Raw genomic sequence first — 18,586 nt, forward strand, 5'->3', positions numbered from 1 at the left:
TGCCTGGAGAAAAAGGTCTCCACCAGGTAAGCATTTAGTGAAGAAAAAGCTGAGGGCAAAAAGCTAACTGGTCCTCTAACCATATTTATGACTATTTCCTGCAGACAAAGCACTTAAAACCATCACCTGGATCCACTCTTACACACACAACGGTAATGAGCAGTTCAAACAGACATGATTCTGCCTCTGATGCTAAGTGCCTATGCAGCAGGAAAGAATGGTAGTTTTTCTTATAAATCTAAAGTGCTTCCAAAATGGAGGTCCAAAAAGACCCTCTATTTGTGCTTTTGTTTTTCAGGACAGAACCTCTCTGTGTAATGGCCCTGGCTGTCCTAGAACTCACAGAGATCCACCAGCCACTGCCTCCCAAGTGCATGCACCACCACACCAGTACCTTCTTAAATATATCTGAATCAAATTCTTTTTGTGTCTCTGGGGAACTTACTTCATGATTCAGGCAGACCTTAACTTTGAGGTTCTCCTGACTCAGTCTCTCAAGTAACTGGGACTATAAGGCCTGTACCACTAGTTGGGGGGGGCACTTTTGAAAAGCATCATTTTGGCTGGACGGTGGTGGCGGTGGCGCACGCCTTTAATCCCAGCACTCAGGAGGCAGTGGCAGGAGGATCTCTGTGAGTTCTCTCCTTCCACCATGTAGGTCTCAAGAACAGAACTCAGGTACAGCAGCACCCTTACCCACTGAGTCATCTCATGATACCAAATACACAATCTTATCTCTATTCTACAAACACATCAAGAAGTAACTGTGTGTCACAAGCTGTTGAGTACCGTGAGCCAATTACAGCAGGTGACAGTTGATATTTATAAGACAAACCCACCAGGTGATCAACTAATCTAATGAAGGAAATTCATAGGCAAGGCTTATGAAAATATAGCCTATAAATATTGACTGCTCCTGTCTGTAAATCCACGACTGCAAAGAAAGCTATGGTATCTCTATAATACTTACTCTGTAATGTGTAATTTCATGTGATACGTATATGTAATCTCATGATTATAGCTCTATCTTATGGGTACATATATCTGTGGAAGGTGAGGGAGATAACTTCTCATTAACCTGTATAATTTTGATATATGGAAAATATACTAGGAGGGCTGGAGAGATGGCTCAGTGGTTAAGAGCATTGCCTGCTCTTCCAAAGGTCCTGAGTTCAATTCCCAGCAACCACATGGTGGCTCACAACCATCTGTAATGAGGTCTGGTGCCCTCTTCTGGCCTGCAAACATACAAACAGACAGAATATTGTATACATAATAAATAAATAAATATTTTTTTAAAAAAAAGAAAATATACTAGGATATGCTTCTTAACCAGATCTATTATTCCCTGAGGACTGTAAGACACTTAGGCCCTATTTTTTATCACTAGCTCAGACTAATATAAAGAAAACAATTTCTTTTCTTCTCGGTTCTAAAACAAGCCACATACAATTTACTGATTCATTATCTCAAGAGCAAATACATACTTTTCGTAAATTTCCTACCTCTTTTTTAGCTGGGGAACTTTTGGTTTTCTTAGGAGTTTGTTTCTCTCCTTTGAGTTCAATGGCATTTTCTTTTCTTCTTGAGGCCATCGGCTCTGTGTCTTTGTAAGAACTTTCTTCTTTTGCTTTCATAAGTGCCAGCTTGGAGCTGGCCTTGGGAGAGGAACCGGCTTCCCTCTGATGAGCTGATGAGCTGCGGGGCTGCTCAGATCCTTTGGAGCTCCCACCCTTACTGGGCTTAGCAGGACTGCGGGTCTTTCTTTCATTTAAGAAATGCCCTGCTTTTACAAAGAAAAAATTATGATTGTTATTTGGGCAATATGCCCAGCATCAACATTTTTATTCTTCATCTTTGAACAGTATGACTTCAGTAGCACATAGTATCACATGACTTCAAAACATTTACTATAGCTCAGATGGCATTCTTGTTTTTTAAACTTAAATATTCACATGATACGTCTTTGCAATCAATTCGTATTTAAAAAAAATCTGTCATTTTGCCAGTTAGTGGAGGCGCACACCTTTAATCCCAGCACTTGGGAGGCAGAGGCAAGTAGATCTTTGTGAGTCTGAGGCCAGACTGTTCTACAAAGTGAGCTCCAGGACAGCCAAAGCTACACAGAGAAATCTTGTCTCAAAAAACAAACAAAAAAAGAGATCTGTCATTTTAAATTTAAGCTATCCACGTAATATATTATTGTTAATAACACAGAAAGATATGGGTGTAGCTCAAGAGTACAGTATTGTCCACCAACACACGAAGTCTGAGTTCAATCCCAAACTGTGTGAAAACACAAAGATTTCATTCCACGGATATGCTATAAAATTTACAGACACACTGCAAAATAGTGGGAAAGCGTCAAATCCTGAACTGCCAAGACTAAAATGTACTATATAAGCAGATTTACTTCTATAATTAGATCTTCTATTAGCCCCTCGCATCTACAGGTTCCATACTCATGGAGACAATAAGCTATGAATAGAAAATATTTTGTATAGATACAACCCATGTACACTTTATCCTGATCACTACTCTCTAAACAATACATCAAAGAAACTATTTACATAGCACTACATTGAATCAAAGTATCTAGTGATGGCTTAAAGTATATAGGAAGTCAAGCTGTCTACAAATTATATGCAAATTCCACACCTTTTGCATAAAGAGGTTGAGTCCCCACAAACACGGGTACCCATAGGAATCATGACACCAATCCTTCACAGATAATGGGGGAGGAGGGTAATCTGTATCCCAGCTACTTAGAAGGCAGAGGCAGAAGACTGCAGCTCTAAGGTTGAGGTATAGAATGATTCAAGGCCAGCCTGGTTATAAAGTAGGGCCCTATCTCAAAATAAAAAGTAGAAGGCTGAGAATATAACTCAGGAACTTTAGCAGCACGTACAAGGCCCTAGGCTTAATCCCTGGTACTGCAAAATAAAAAAGGGTAAGGAAAGGTAAGGAATGACAGTATCGGTCGATGGTTCAGTATCAAGACCAGCACAGAACAGGCCACCCAAGACAACCAGAAGAGCTTCAGATGGTCTGAACAATCAGAAGCCAATTCCGTGACAGTACCTCTAACATGAAAGCTCAAGGCATTGCTTCTTTGTTGTGACATAGCAAACTCAGGAAGCCAAGAGCACCTAACGCACTCTTCATAACCAGCTAGTGTGCAGGTTTCAAAGTGCAGGTGACTCTGACTTAGGACTGTTCAACTCAAAAGTTTTCAACTTTATAATGGTACAAAAGAAACATGCATTCAGCAAGGAAACATGGCTAATTTTGAGGTTTGATTTTACAGGATTGTGACTGTACATCAGCCCACTATCTCTGTGGGTACCAAACTCATGGATTCAGTACTCTCTTGAGATACTGGGCATCAGCAGTGAGATTCTCACAATGCGCTATGCTGCTGACACTCAGAAGACTGCATACATACCTGCACTTTTCACTACGACATGTTTCATCTTCTGACCAAGTCTTGAGCATAAGGACATCATGAGAATAGGAGCAGCTTATCTAAATAGAGCATACACTAATGGCTCTCTAAAACCAAACAATTAGTGAAAAGAATGCTTAAGCAAAGTTACCAAGAATTCTCTTCTATTAAGACAAGTAAGCGTTCTCTTATATTCTTTGCTAGAATTACCTTTATTAGGGCTCTTATGGTTTTCTGCTTTGCTTAGATCAGCTTGGAGAGGTGAAAATGATTCTCCCTCTTCAGGGTCCTTTCGGGCCTAAACAGTGTAAAAAGTGTCAGAAGTATTAAATAATAGGAAAACTGTTACCACAAAACCTGCTGTTAAAATGGATTAAATTTTTAAGTTTAAGGGTCATCTTTCAAGCCAAACCAGCAAGACACTATAATAAACTGACATTCATTTATCCACAAAAAATATCACAGCAAAGGCAGTATTTTATTACTTCATTTACTGATAAGGAATCAGATAAAAGATTACAACAGTATGCCAATAAAACATCTAAATTCCATCCAGTCTCCTAAACCAGAAACAGAGTCTTATTAGTGTTTCGTTTATCGCAGCTTCCAAACTACTAATAATATTATGCAGCTAAAATAGAAACAAAAACAAAAAACTGAAAACAAATTAAAACCCAGTAGGAAAATAAAAGAGAAGCCAAGAATGGCAGCTGATGCCCTGATCTCAGCACTGGTTGGCGGAGAGTTGAGCCAGAAGTGCCAGTTTAAAGCCATTCTGAGCTACACAGTACCAGGCACCCAGAGCTACATGGCAAAGACTGCCTCAAAAAACAAAGCATAGGGGCTGGAGAGATGGCTCAACGGTTAAGAGCATTGCCTGCTCTTCCAAAGGTCCTGAGTTCAATTCCCAGCAACCACATGGTGGCTCACAACCATCTGTGGTGGGGTCTGGTGTCCTCTTCTGGCCCGCAGGCATACACACAGACAGAATAATGTATGCATAATAAATAAATAAATATTTAAAAAAAGCATAAAAGAAGACTCAAGAAAAAGAAGAACAATGAGATTCTGCTTCCTGAAAAGAGTGCTACAGTTATTAAACCCACATTCTAAAGAAATGAAATATTCTCAAATATACATAAAAAATTTCTTCTGATAAGGAATAAAAGCAAAACCTATGGTTTTGTAGGACAAATTCTGATTTGTTTTATTCCTTGCAATCTTCTGAAAAGACTAACTTTGTAAATTAATTTCTATACACACACACAAAAATTACAAACTCAACGCTGGGCGATGGTGGCGCACGCCTTTAATCCCAGCACTCGGGAGGTAAAGGCAGGCGGATCTCTGTGAGTTCGAGACCAGCCTGGTCTACAGAGCTAGTTCCAGGACAGGAACCAAAGCCACAGAGAAACCCTGTCTCGAAAAACCAAAGAAAAAAAAAATTACAAACTCAAACAATTTAGCTAGTCGGATGACTCAATGGATAGTAATCCCACTTATTGTATCTGCATGGTGAGTTGAGTTCTGATCCCCAGCACCCATGGGAAAGTCAGGCATGGTGGGGCATCCCTGTAACTGCACTGCTCGGGAGAATAGAGCACCCATGGGAAAGTCAGGCATGGCGGGGCATCCCTGTAACTGTGCTCGGGAGGACAGAGACAAAGGGGTCCTGAAGGTTTGCACTCACTGGTCAGCCAACCCAAAAGAAATGCCAATAAGCTCCAAGTTCAACTAAGGTGGAGAACAACAAGACCTGACAATCCACCTCTGGTCTAAATGCATGCGCGCGCGCACACACACGCACAATAAACAATCCAACATCATAACCTACACACACAGTAAGCCATCCAACATTAAAATACCATAATGTTACCATTTTGGTCTTGGGCTCTTCATCCAACATGGCTAATGTTCGAGCAAACTCTTCATCTTCATGCAGCTGCCTCTCCAGCTGTAAATGCACAACACAACAGGACGCTTTTGTTATTTTTGTATTTAAACACTTAAATGTGTGCTTCATGTTTAGAAAAATTTTTAAAAATAACAAATGATATCTTCCCACTAAACTAACAGTATCACAGGCTTGTTTCAAAAAAAAACAAGTTTACAGATTATACACCTTTAAATCTGCAAGCATACTAAAGTTAGTGCTCGTTTTAAATGTTCTTTGTTACATTTATTTATTTATTTATTGTATATGTGGGTGTGTATGTCATGGCATTCGTGAGGAGGTCAGAAGACAACTTGTAAGAATTGTTTCTCTCCTAATCCGGGCCCTCGGACACAGCAGCAGGCACCTTTACCCACTGAGTCATCTTACTGGCCAACGGGGTTGCCACATTCTAAAGTGATATTTCTTTATAGCATCTGAAGTTACATTTTCTCTTAATGGTCTTAGTATAACTTCTCTTTGTTGTATGTCTTGAGGTTTGTTAGTTCTAAGGAAAAGCTCATGTGTATATGTGCATCTATGTGGGTATGTAAACTTGAGTGTTTACAGATGAAGGCATCAGATCCCCTGGAACTGGAATTACAGACGGCTTTAAGCCACCTGACATAGGCACCAGGAACCAAACTATGGTCCTCCACAAAGGCAGTATTAGAGCTTAACACACAGACAGTAACACCCTACTCAAAAGAAGGAAAAAAACTACAACATCTTGGTTATTTGTAAATATGCACCAAGTCATGTCAAGTTATAAATGCTAACCAAGTGGAACGGCAATACCTCTGCGTCTTCATCGAGCTGCAGCTGCTTGGCAATCGCCTCATCACTTAATCTGGAGTCGTCCATGTTCTGAGAGGACTGTATTCCAAAGAAAGTAAAGCAAGATAAACATAAATTAGGCTAAAAGTCAAGTGCTTTTTTGGCAACACCTAATTAAATACATCAGTCAGAGATAGGTCTATCAGTAATAGTCACAACCCACAGCAACAAAGTCAAGATCACAGCTGTTCTGATGACGTCTAGTTTCATAAAGAATAAACATCCTACAGACAGACGGTTCTCACTTTAAGAGAAGTGTGCACACACACTACTGGTTAGGGCTCTGGCTTGACAAGTAGTCTAAAACATCGGTCATCCATATAAGGATGACGGTTCAGCCCTGTGAAGGTACCAACGAGTCAGTACATGCGACAGCACAGCCTTCACTGTGATTCACCCATGCGTCCATTTCCTCCACAACCACTCAAACTAGAGAATCAGAATAGCTACACTCTGTTAATACGATGTTTACCTCATTTCAAAATAAAATTGTGTACTCTCTTTGCTGAAGTCAACAGTATAAGTTTCCATTTTGAAAATTCAATTTAAATTCTAAGAACTGTGACTTTTTCTTATAGTTTAAATGCTTTCTTGTTTTCAAACAAAAAAATACATATCTACATTGAGTGTGTGTCTATGTCTGTATAAATTCTAATTCCCATAGTTTCCAAATGGGCAGTATTTGTCTATAATCATGGAAAAAAAATATTTCATTATGATTAAAGCATGCTTACTAATTTTATAACATCCCAAGTTTTCGTTAATAGTATCCATGACTAAGTATCAACTCCAAACAATCTTTTTCTGTTGTTTCAGAGTGTCCCATTATCTAGCCCAGGCTGACCTCAACTAATGCCCTTCTAGCTTCCCTCCCCCAGGTGCACGCCACACGCCTGCCAATCCTCACACTCTCGCTTATAGGAAGAATACCCACCTCTTTTCTTTTGCTCGCCACCATCTTCTTAGCGGATCTCTGGACACTTTCAGTTCCAAAATAATCAAGCACTGATGTTGGTGTAAGTTTTATTGGTGATAAAGGTTTATTCTTAGTCTTGGTGTTTTCTTCATTCTTTTTCATGTTTGATGTTCCAAGGTAACTGTTTGTAGATACTCCATTCTCTTTTGCTTTGGAGGTTGCCTTTTTACATACAAAGTCATCGTCTTCATCTTAAACGGAAAATATTTTTGATAAAGCATAGGTCTTTATATAAAATAATCGTTTCTAGTAACTTTTTCTAGAAAGCAATACCTTGAATTGTTTTTTTCTTCCCACCTTTTGAATTTAAGAATCACTCTTCCATTCACAAGGCCAGGCCTATGATTACACAAATATTTGCAACACACCCATTCTATACCAGGCACTGAGGATACAGAAGAGACTACACACCTGACCCCATGGAACCTGTGGTCTACAGGAAGAAACAGACACACTACACACACACACACACACACACACACACACACACACGCATACACACATACCTACATACAGACACCTTTATTTTCGAGCTGCATTAAGAAGCAGTAAAGAAAGCAGTCTAAGGAGTGATTAAGAAAACCAGAAGCAGCCGGTTCAACCTGTCATGACTCCCCACACCAAGAAGGGAATGATTATAGAAAGGGGTCTAATTCAGCGACTGCCTAGAACACATATGAGGTCCCAGGTTCATTAACACCACAAAGTGAGGGATGTTGTTTCTGATAAAGCAGTCATCAAGGAAAGCCTACTATTGGGAGACCAAACTCAAGGCCTTGTGTGGACCACTCAAGTACTCTTCCCCTTGGCTACAATCCTTTATTTTTTGAGATAGAGTCTATGTAGCTCAGGCTATTTTTGACATACTTACACAGCTAGGCCAACCTTCTGCCTCAACAAACCCTACTACTGAGATCGTTATTGACCCAGCACACCTGACTAGGGAAAGTCTCTCTGATGAACAAAATCTTTATCAGGTGTTGTTGATCGTTGTCATCAGAGCCCTGAAACGAAGATGGCTCCAGCAAGAACAGTCAGCTAAGGTACACTACAAGCACCAAGCCTTACAGTGAGTGTGCTACAGGTTGAAGGCGGTGCAGCTACACCAGTTCAGGCAAAGAGGCAGAAGTCAAATCCTATAGGGCTTCCTAGATAATAGAAAGAAACTCGGGTTGTAACATAGATGCCCGAGTAGCGCAAGGTCACTGTAGAGGGAAAGGCAAAGGTAAGGAGTTCACTCAGGAAGCCATTACAGCTCCAGACAAGGCGCTGACTCGGGTAGCTTCAGAGACTCTGCTACACGAATACTGAAGGCTGATGTCAACAATTACCTAACCATTCATTTGGAACTTCAAACTGTTTTGTTACATTTTCTATCCTAAAATATGTAGCCTCAGTAGGTACAAGTGTTCTGTTGCTAATCCTGATGACCTGAGTTCTTTCCTTGAGACCCACCTGGTAGGAGAGAACTGACTCCCACACGGGGCATTCTAACCTCCAATCATTCACTGAGGCGCATGCACCCACACACATGGGATACATTTTGTCTACCCTGGAGAGGACCTTTGTCCTACCACACGCTCTACACCACGGTGTTCTGCCTCATCAAACGCCTATAGATGGGATCAGAGAGAAGGTCAGTGGTTAAGAGCATTTGTTTTCATACCCAGCATCTATCTGGCACCTCACAGCCAGCTGTAACTCCAGCTCCAGGGGATCCTATGCCCTCTTCTGACCTCTACAGACATTACATAATGTGGTACACAGAAACAGGCAAACACTCATACACAAAAAATAAAAATAAGCTTTTTAAGATTTATTTATTATATATATAAAGTGTTCTATCTGCATGTATGCCTACACACCAAAAGAAGGCGACAGAGAGTATTACAGATGGTTGTGAGCTGCCATGCAGTTGCTGGGAATTAAATCAGGGACTCTGGAAGAACAGTCACTTAATCACTGAGCCATCTCTCCAGCCCCTAAAAGTAAGTTTTTAAAAGAAAAAATCATAAAGAATTATTCTTTAAAAAGCCTATACACAAAGCAGTCACATAACAGAAACCTCTAAAATAATGAACCAAGTGCTTTGTCACAGTGGTGGAAATCTACCATAATACTGTCACAGGCACATCTGAACACATCCTGTCATCTTGCCCTGCTAAAACAAAACAAAACAAAAAAAAAAAAAAAAAAAAAAAAAAACTCAAGAAAGAACAGCTCTGTCTCCACACAACTGGCTGTCTTTTTTTAAAGCCCCTTTAGGCTTTAGTACCTTAAAGGCTACATGAATGTATTATGTGGACAGACGGCAATATGAGCTATGCGGCCAAGTGTGATGGTACAGGCATGTAACTCCAGCACTTAGGAAAATGGGGCAGGAGTTAATTCCAGAGAGTTCTAGGCCAGCTTGGCAACACAGTGAGAAGCATCTCAGAAAAACAACAAAAAAGCATATAACGAAGTAACTTGCTTCCTACAAAGCCACAGTCATTGAGCAGGTTTTGCTGAGCCACCCGCAGGTAAAATAAATACTCTGCAAGCCTACACACGTGCAGAGGTAAAGCATCCTCCTTTTTTCTAATGAACCTGATCTGTTTATCTTTGTCAAAAGCCAAAGGCAAGCTGTTCTCTCCTCCCCAAAATCTGTAATAAAACCCTGATAAACAGATCTAAGTCAGATTTCTGACAACTACTTGAAAATCATAGGCAGCTAACACTTAAAATTTCCCTCCAGGATATTTGTCTCCTTGTAAAAACACCATTTATTTTTATTTATAGACAACATAATCTCAAATGTGCTACCAATGACCGAGTAAACTAGCATTTTCCAGCACGGAGCAGAGGAATTGCCTAAGAGAGGAGATTGCTCTGCCACTCTGAGTCAGCCATGTTCATTTATTTAGAAGGATAACGGGTGAAAGAGAAAGGATAATGTGAAAGTCTATAATCAAATCTATTTACAAGCCCAGTAGGAAAAGCAAATCTAATTCTGGAGCTCCTGCACTCAGAGTTTGGCCTCTGCAAATGGATCTGACTGTCCTAATGCTATGAATGTCTTGCCTTTGGTCTGGAACATACCAAAATCCAATTAATAGGTAGATTTCATTACAAAGATTAAAAATAATTGACTTAGCAATAAGTGAAACTCTAAGAAGGGAGCGGGCACGCAAAGTCTCAGTGCATGTATGGAGAGACTTCAATACTGCTCGCTGCTGTCGGTTTGGAAGGAACAGTGCACTTGTTAGGCCTTCAAAATACTCGTTAATTAAAAGAATGGAAAAGGCAGGCAGCAAACATCCCATCTCCATTCATTCATGTGGTAAATCAGTTTCGCATATAAGCAGAAAAACCAAACTAATCAAGAAGCCAGGAGTCTCATGATTTGTTACCAATAAATCCTTTCAGAATCAAAATTCGTCAGGTATATAGTTTTTTCTTTTGTGTGTGCTAAGAAATCACACCCAAGACCGAGCATCCTACGGGGAGAGGCGGCACAGGCAAGTTAAAGCATTAAAAGTTGCATAAATTTATACCCAAGTAAGTACAAGTGTGCTTAAATACACAACCTTGTTCAATGCAGCTGCAGAGGGCAAAGGACCAGATGAGGGATGGGACATGCACTAAGTGACTTAAAACACTGTTAATCCAAACACTTCACCCATGCTCAAAATCTCAAACTTAGATTCTTTTATACAAAATCCTAGCATGCTTGCCTCCTAGGAGAGAAACAGGCCTGTTTAAATGTTCAGTAGGGACAGTCATTGTGAAACACCATGCTTTATAAACTCAAAACTTCCACGCTTCAAAAAAAAAAAAAACCTAACATGTAAATTAATATTGATTCTCAACAAATGTAATCAAATACAACACAGTTCTCTCAAGTCAGAGACACAGTCTCCCGCAACCATTCTGCACTTCCCTGGCAGAATCTGTAAGAAAGCTTTCAGACAGAAAACTATACTTGTGGGGCTGGAGAGATGGCTCAGAGGTTAAGAGCACTGGTTGCTCTTCCAGAGGTCCTGAGTTCAATTCCCAGCAACCATATGGTGACTTACAACCATCCATAATGAGATCTGGTGCCCTCTTCTGGCCTGCAGGCACAAAACTGTATACATAATAAATAAATAAACTTTTAAAATCATTAAAAAAAAAACTATATTTGTTGCCTCAAACACAAAATAATGTAACTCTAAAAATAAGCACAGAAGGATATTATACTAACCCTTAATATTTCCTGCTGTTTTCCCAAGTTTTGGTCACTGACCTTACAGCAACCAAAAAGTACACCACCACTTTTTTCCCCAATTAATACCTATCAGATAAATATAACTTCCAAAGCACTGCCTCCAGAATCATTCTAAAGTTATCAACAAACAATCCTACAGAAAAGACAAGACAAAGAAAAACCCTAATTTCTTCAATCAAACAACAGTTCCTGGTAAACCTGCATATAAGGTTCCTTTGGCAGTGCTGGGAATAACGGCTTGTGGCACCATGCCCAGCAGCAGTGGTTTCAACCCCACAGTCAAGAAACAGGTGATGCATACCTGAAATCTCAGTGCTGGCAAAGTAAAAGCAGGGGGATCAAAATCAAGATACAGAAATCCACAGACTGGGCTACAGGACACCCTGTCTTCAAAATAGAATAAAACTAGTTCCTACATTTCCATTCTATGGGGTTGAAGAAATGGCTCAACAGTCAAGAGCACATACTGCTCCCACAGGGAACCCTTTCGGTCCCAGCCTCCACATGGGAGCTCACAAGGGATCTGACAACCTCTTCCAGCCCTCCGCAGGCACCAGGCACAAACATAGTGTACAGACATACAAGCATAGAATTACATAAAAAATAAATGTTTTAAATTATGTGGGAAAGCAGATACTATGTAACACTAAACATCACAGTAGACGGGAGTGATGCTAATCTAACACTAAACATCACAGTAGACATAATCTCAACTGTCAACTTCATGAGACCTAGAGTCACCTGGAGTTAGGCCTCTGAGAGTACCAGCGGGAAATGTCTTCTATAGATTGAGTGAGGTAGGAAGACCCGCCCACTGTGAGCAAAACTAATTTGGGGGCAATGACTGGACTAGAAGAGGAGGAGGAAGCAAGCTGAGGCAGCATTCACTCCTGTTGCCATGCCGTCCTCACTGTGTCAGCTCACACTGGAAGAGATGAGCCTTTCTCCCTTAGACTGTTGGAGTATTCTATCACAGCAACAGAAATATAACCAAGATAATGGGCACACTGTACCCCCAAATTCTTAGCTAAGATAAGGACAGTCCTCACTTCTACATACATATGCCATGGCCTGAATGGAGCAAGCATTGAGTCAGATGTGAAAGCTCACACCAGTAATCCCAAACTGAGTTAGGAAAACTGATGTGAGTTCAAGGCCAGCCAGGGCTATACAGCAAGACCAAGTCTCAAAAAGAAAATAACAAAAAGACAGGGAGGGGAAATTAAATTGTCTAGTGATTGTAAAAATCTCATGTAAGATACTGAACATCTCTTCAGAAGGTTGTAATTAAAAATTATTCTAATAAAAAGAGAATCTGTGATCAGAGCCTTTAGTGTACTTGAATTAGAAAATAAGGATAAGCCCTGGTCAACAGTTAAAAGTCACAGCTCTGGCACCGACATTTTTACTGGGAAGCTTGACCACACATCCTCACTTACACAACAGACCTATTACCATACTGTTTTAACCCTCCCACACATTTAAAATGCCACAAATGCAAAAGGGACCTCTTAAATGTTGTACAATATGCCTAAGCAAATATTTAGCAACAAAGTAAAAGGGTTAAAAATGCCACTCTGTCCCTGTTGTAAGAAACACATCAGTCCTGCCCAGCTTGAGACCCATACCATGAGAGGAGCTCACCCCTGAGGGCCAGGACCCAGAGGAGGAACAGCTCAGAGACCTAAGATAGAACCAAACACAACTGGCAGAAAAAAAAAGGCAATGAAATGATTCCTACTAACATGCTGCTATATTCATAGTTGCCTAGCCCAACTGTCATCGAAGAGGTTTGACCAAACAACTGACAGAGACAGTTGCAGAGACCTGTGCACAGTCAAACATAAGGCGGAGTTCAGGGAATTCTTCGGAAGAGGGGAAGGGAGGAATGTAGGAGTGAGTGGGGTCAAAGACACCACAACAAAGCCCACAGAACTAACTAAGCTGGGCTCATCATGACTCAGAAACTAAACCAACAACCAGGGAGCCTGCAAGGCACTGACCTAAGGCCCCTGCATATATGTTACAGTGTGTAACTTGGTCTTCTCAAGGGACTACTTACGGTGGGAGCAGGGGTTGTCTCTGACTCTGCTGCCTGCTTTCAGGAACCATTCCTCCTACTGGATAGCCTTGTTTAGCCTTAATAGAAGAGGCAGTGCCTAGTGTCACTGCAACTTGATATGCCATGACTGGCTGGTATCCATGGAAAACCTGCCTTTTTTCTGAAGAGCAGCAGAGGAGGAAGAGTGGACCGGGGGCAGGGCTGGAGATGGAGGGTAAAGGCAGGAGGGATGGGGAGGAAAAGAGGGAGGGAAAACTTTGGTTGGGATATAAAAACAAAAATAAATAAACAAAAAAGAAACACAACAGTCTATTAAAAATGTTTCAAAAAATAGTTCAGGTGTGGGAGAGATGGCTCAGCACTTACGAGGACTAGCTACTGCCAGGTGGTGGTGGTACACACCTTTAATCCTAGCACTCAGGAGGCAGAAGCAGGCAGAAGCAAGTGCAAAGGCTCTAGGTCATGATGCCCTTCCTCTGACAGATACAATTCAAAAAGCCAAAGTACATTTGGTACCTTACCTGTCTCAGAAACGTAAGTAACAGGATCCTTCCGAGAAATTTTACCAGGTTTAGAAGACAGTGGCAATTTTTCTGATTTCTTTTTAGCATTTTTTACCTGCACTGTCTCCTCTGAGTCTGAATCTACAAGAGAAGGATTAAAACCATGAAAGGAAATACCAGTATATTTTTAAGTGGTCATTATGAACCAATCCCCTAAGAAGCATCTCTTGATGAATTCTTTACATTACTTTTATCAGTAATAAACTTCTGCATTAGATACTATTACTGTTTTAACGACCGACCCAAACCTTAAAAACTACCCATGTGGGCTGGGAGCATGGTTCAGTGGGTATAGGTGCATGTTGTCAAGCCTGATGACCTAAGCTCAGTAACCAGTACCCACATAGTAGGAGAAGCCAACTCCCCAAATCACCTGTCCTCCACATGTGGCACCCACACACATACACATACAAAAACAAAGCAAAACAAAGACAAAAACAAAAAAAACCTACAAATATATTATCTTTAACAATTCGGGAGGCAGAGGCAGGTGGATCTCTGTGAGTTCGAGGCCAGCCTGGTCTACAAGAGCTAGTTCCAGGACAAGCACCAAAGCTACAGAGAAACCCTGTCTCGAAAAACCAAAAAACAAAACAAACAAAAGAGTCAGTTCTCTCCTTCCACCATGTGGGTCCAAGGAACTCAGGCTTGACTAAAATAGGTGGGGGAAAAATACCAGAAAATATGAAAATTAAGTCAGGTATGATACATATATATGTGTGTGTAGTGCAGGGGACTGAACACGGCCTGCAGTGCTAGCTACTTAGGAGCCTAGGCAATATTACAACACCCTGTCTCAATATATAAACAGGGCTGGGGGCTATGGTTCAGTGATAAGAGTGTTTGCCTACTAGGCAGAGGGTCTCAGTTCAATCTCTGGTTTCACAAAATAAATAAATGAATAAATAAGAAATATGTCCTGTTCCCCGTCTCAAAACTATATCCAAAGAAAATCCTTTAAATTCTATTTATTACTTTTTCAACAGAAATGAAATTACCATGTTTTCCTATCATACATAAAAAAAAAAAAAAACTGAATATTTACTTTGGGAGAAGCAAGATGGTTCAGCAAATAAAGACACCTACCACCAAGCCTGATTACCTAAGTTCAATCCTGAGGACCTACTAAGTGCAAGAGAGCACCGGCTCCTACAAGATGTCTCTGACCTCCACTCACACGCCATGGTACACATGACCACATACACACAAATTAATGTACCCAATATTTGCTTTAACAGCAGAACTGTAAGGTACTTTCTTTTCTTTTTTCAATTTTATTTATTTATTTTAGATTTTATTTATTATGTATACAATACAGTGTGATGCCTCCATGTATGACTGCATGCTGGAAGAGGGCACCAGATCTCATTGTAGATGGTTGTGAGCCACCATGTGGTTGCTGGGAATTGAACTAAGGACCTCTGGAAGAACGGTCAGCGTCCTTAACCTCTGAGCCATCTCTCCACCCCCTCTTTTCTTTTTCAAACAAACTCAACTTCCAAGAACCTCAGTTTGAAAAAAATTAATGGGAATATTCTTTTTGTTTGCTTGTTTGTTTTTTGTTTTTAGAGACAGGGTTTCTCTGTAGCTTCGGAGCCTGTCCTGGAACTAGCTCTTGTAGACCAGGCTGGCCTCGAACTCACAGAGATCCACCTGCCTCTGCCTCCTGAGGGCTGGGATGAAAGGTGTGCACCACCACTGCCCAGCCACACAGCATTTACTAATGTCAGAAACACGTGTGTCTCAGATGTCAGTTTGGAAAACAGTTACATGCGAAATAAAAGACTTTTAAACCTTTAAAGACCTCAAAAAAAAAATTACCTGAATCATAGATGATCCTCTTTTTCTTGTTGTTCTGCTTCGGTTTGGAGGCCTCATCTTTACAGGAATTGTTAACCTGTACACAGCAGGGTGTAATTAGAACAAAGGAAGCCTAGACAACTTAGCCTGTCATTCTCACTAGGCTCAGTGGCTGCCAACAGAAGCAACTTCAAGTACTTAAAAGGTCAAAGTTTTAAAAGGCTAAATTAAAAGAACTAAACCAAGTCAAGCGGTGGTAGCACACGCCTTTAATCCCAGCATTCAGGAGGCAGAGGCAGGGAGATCTGAGTTAGAGGTCAGCCTGGCCTACAGAGTGAATTCCAGGACAGCCAGGACCACACAGAGAAACCCAAGATTTCACCTGCTGCCCAGAAAACAGGAAATCAAGAATTTAAAGCCTGAGTTTGGTCAAGTAAATTACATGTTAAGCCAAAAAAAAAAAAAAACCAACAATCTTTGGAGGAATATAACTGGATCCAATACAAAAACCCAAAATAAAGAAAAAAATTTCGACCTTTGTGGTTAAGTGCATCAAGACAACGAATCATAAGGATCCAGATATCTGTCAATCATCACTACAATGTTTGTGTGAGGTGCTTTTGGATAAATTTAATATTTAAATCAATAAAATAAAGATATCCCTCCTGGAAATAGTTGAGCCTTATCAAATTAGCAGCAGTCCTGAGAAGCTAACCTTCCCTGGAATGAGAAAGAATTCTTCCTGCCTGACTTCCAGCCAGAATGTCAGCTTTTTCCTGCCTTTGGACTGGAATTGGACCACCACTTCTTTGTTTTGGCTTTTGTTTTGTTGTTGTTTGGGTAGGATTGTTTTTCTTTTTTAAAACAGGGTTTCTTTGTGAAAACTTGGCTGTCCTGGAACTTGTTCTGTACACCAGGCTGGTCTCAAACTCACAAAGATCCAACTGTCTCTGGCTCCCTAGAGCTGGGATTAAAAGCGTGTGCCACCACTGCCTTGCTAGACTCGTGTTTTTACTCACAGTTCCTTTATGGCATTCTGGGCTTTTTCTAGCATGTATCTCAAAATCCCTCCAGTCATAATTTTTAGAAAAATAACTTGGTTATGTTCTAGTGCTCTACGAAAAGAAATGTAAGTACTGAGCTGAAGAGTCTGAAACAGAATGCTGACTGTACAGGTTGAGCTCTAAAAACTTATGGTAAAGGCGAATTACACAAGAAAACTCACAGAGGGGCTGGTGAGATGGCTCAGTGGTTAAGAGCATTGCCTGCTCTTCCCAAGGTCCTGAGTTCAATTCCCAGCAACCACATGGTGGCTCACAACCATCAGTAATGAGGTCTGGTGCCCTCTTCTGACCTTCAGGCATATACACAGACAGATCTCTAAGTTCTAGAGCAGCCTGATCTACAGAGCCAGTTTCAGGACAGCCAGGAATACGCAGAGAAACTCTGTTTTAAATAAATATTTAAAAAAAAAAAAAAAGAAAGAAAGAAAACTCACAGAATCACTAACCCGGGCCCTTAGAAGCTCACAGAGACTGAACAACAATCAGGGAGCCTGTATGAGTCGGACCTATGCTCTCTGCATACATGGTATGGTTGTGTAACTTGGTCTTCTTGTGGGAGGAAGGCTGTCTCCGACTCTTGACTACTTTTGGAACCCTTTTCCTCCTACTGGGTTGCTTCATCCAGTCTTAATATGAAGGGATGTGCCTAGTCTTATTACAACACAATATGTTATGTTTGGTTGATATCCCTGGGAGACCTGCCCTTTTCTGAAGGAAAACAGAGAAATGGATCAGGGGGAGAAGGGAGGTGCGGGAGGGACTAGAAGGAGAGAAAAGAGGGGAAACTGCGGTCAGGATGTAATTTATGAGAGAAGAATTAAAAAAAAAATCCATATGCTAGACCTTGGTAAAATAGTTACGAAAAAAGAGAAAGAGGAAGAAGGAAGGAAGGAAGGAAGGAAGGAAGGAAGGAAGGAAGGAAGGAAGGAAGGAAGGAAGGAAGGAAGGAAGGAACAAAGGAACGAACTAAGTACTGCTAACCAAAATTTCATGACTTGGAAAATTATTTTAACTACTCACCCTGCAAAAAGGAAACAGAATATTTTTAAAAAGTACCAAGGGTGTACTTGAACTATCACTAAAGAAGTATTAATACAGGCAGAAACACTGCCAATTTCAACTAAAGGAGATTAAAAACAGGACAAAACAAAGAAATACTATCTGACTTCTTATATTCCATAGATGGACCAATAGACTAAGATCATCAGAACTGACTTCATTTTCAAAGGGGAAAACATCATCTTATTCAAAAGACCAGTCTTCACCTGAAGCCTCAATGGTAAAAGAGTCATAAAGAGTCCCAAAGACAAAACTGCTGCCTGGACTTACAGGAATGGAACCCCGGTGGGTCTGCAAAAGAGATTATAAAACCAAAGCTAATCTGCACCTTTGCTGGGTTCTGGACTTGCTTGAGAGCCATTATCCTTCCCTCTTAATACCTTAAGAATGGAAATGTCTACTCTGTCTCTCTACCGCTATGCAGGTTTCCGAGGTTCACAACTAGAAAAGAACTTGCCTAAAAATGAATCATACCTTCAAGCCTTATTTATATTTGACAAGTCTTTATACTTGATGGTAGAATGGATCAAAACTGGGAAGAGGGTGTGACTGAAATAGAATGGATAGGGCTGGAGAGATGGCTCAGAGGTTAAGAGCA

The 18,586-nt window shown here is 40.7% G+C and overlaps 1 protein-coding gene across 3 annotated transcripts in view; it reads right to left on the bottom strand.

Annotated features, from left to right (window-relative positions):
- Rfc1 (replication factor C subunit 1) overlaps positions 1-18,586 on the bottom strand; it is a 65,021-nt gene that overhangs the window by 27,065 nt on the left and 19,370 nt on the right. For 2 of the 3 annotated variants that reach the window (XM_050149957.1, XM_050149954.1), the window contains exons 3-9: positions 15,887-15,962; positions 14,024-14,146; positions 7,150-7,382; positions 6,177-6,254; positions 5,322-5,399; positions 3,656-3,743; positions 1,506-1,786 (exon numbers count right to left, since the gene is read on the bottom strand). In XM_050149957.1, the coding sequence (XP_050005914.1) occupies positions 1,506-1,786; positions 3,656-3,743; positions 5,322-5,399; positions 6,177-6,254; positions 7,150-7,382; positions 14,024-14,146; positions 15,887-15,962 (957 nt within the window). The remainder of the gene's footprint in view (positions 1-1,505; positions 1,787-3,655; positions 3,744-5,321; positions 5,400-6,176; positions 6,255-7,149; positions 7,383-14,023; positions 14,147-15,886; positions 15,963-18,586) is intronic. The other variant, XM_050149955.1, reaches the window with a different exon arrangement.

This window comes from Alexandromys fortis, unplaced genomic scaffold (assembly GCF_014885135.2).
Source record: "Alexandromys fortis isolate MF-2015 unplaced genomic scaffold, M_Fortis_MF-2015_v1.1 scaffold_0, whole genome shotgun sequence".
NCBI classification, from domain to species: Eukaryota; Metazoa; Chordata; class Mammalia; order Rodentia; family Cricetidae; genus Alexandromys; species Alexandromys fortis.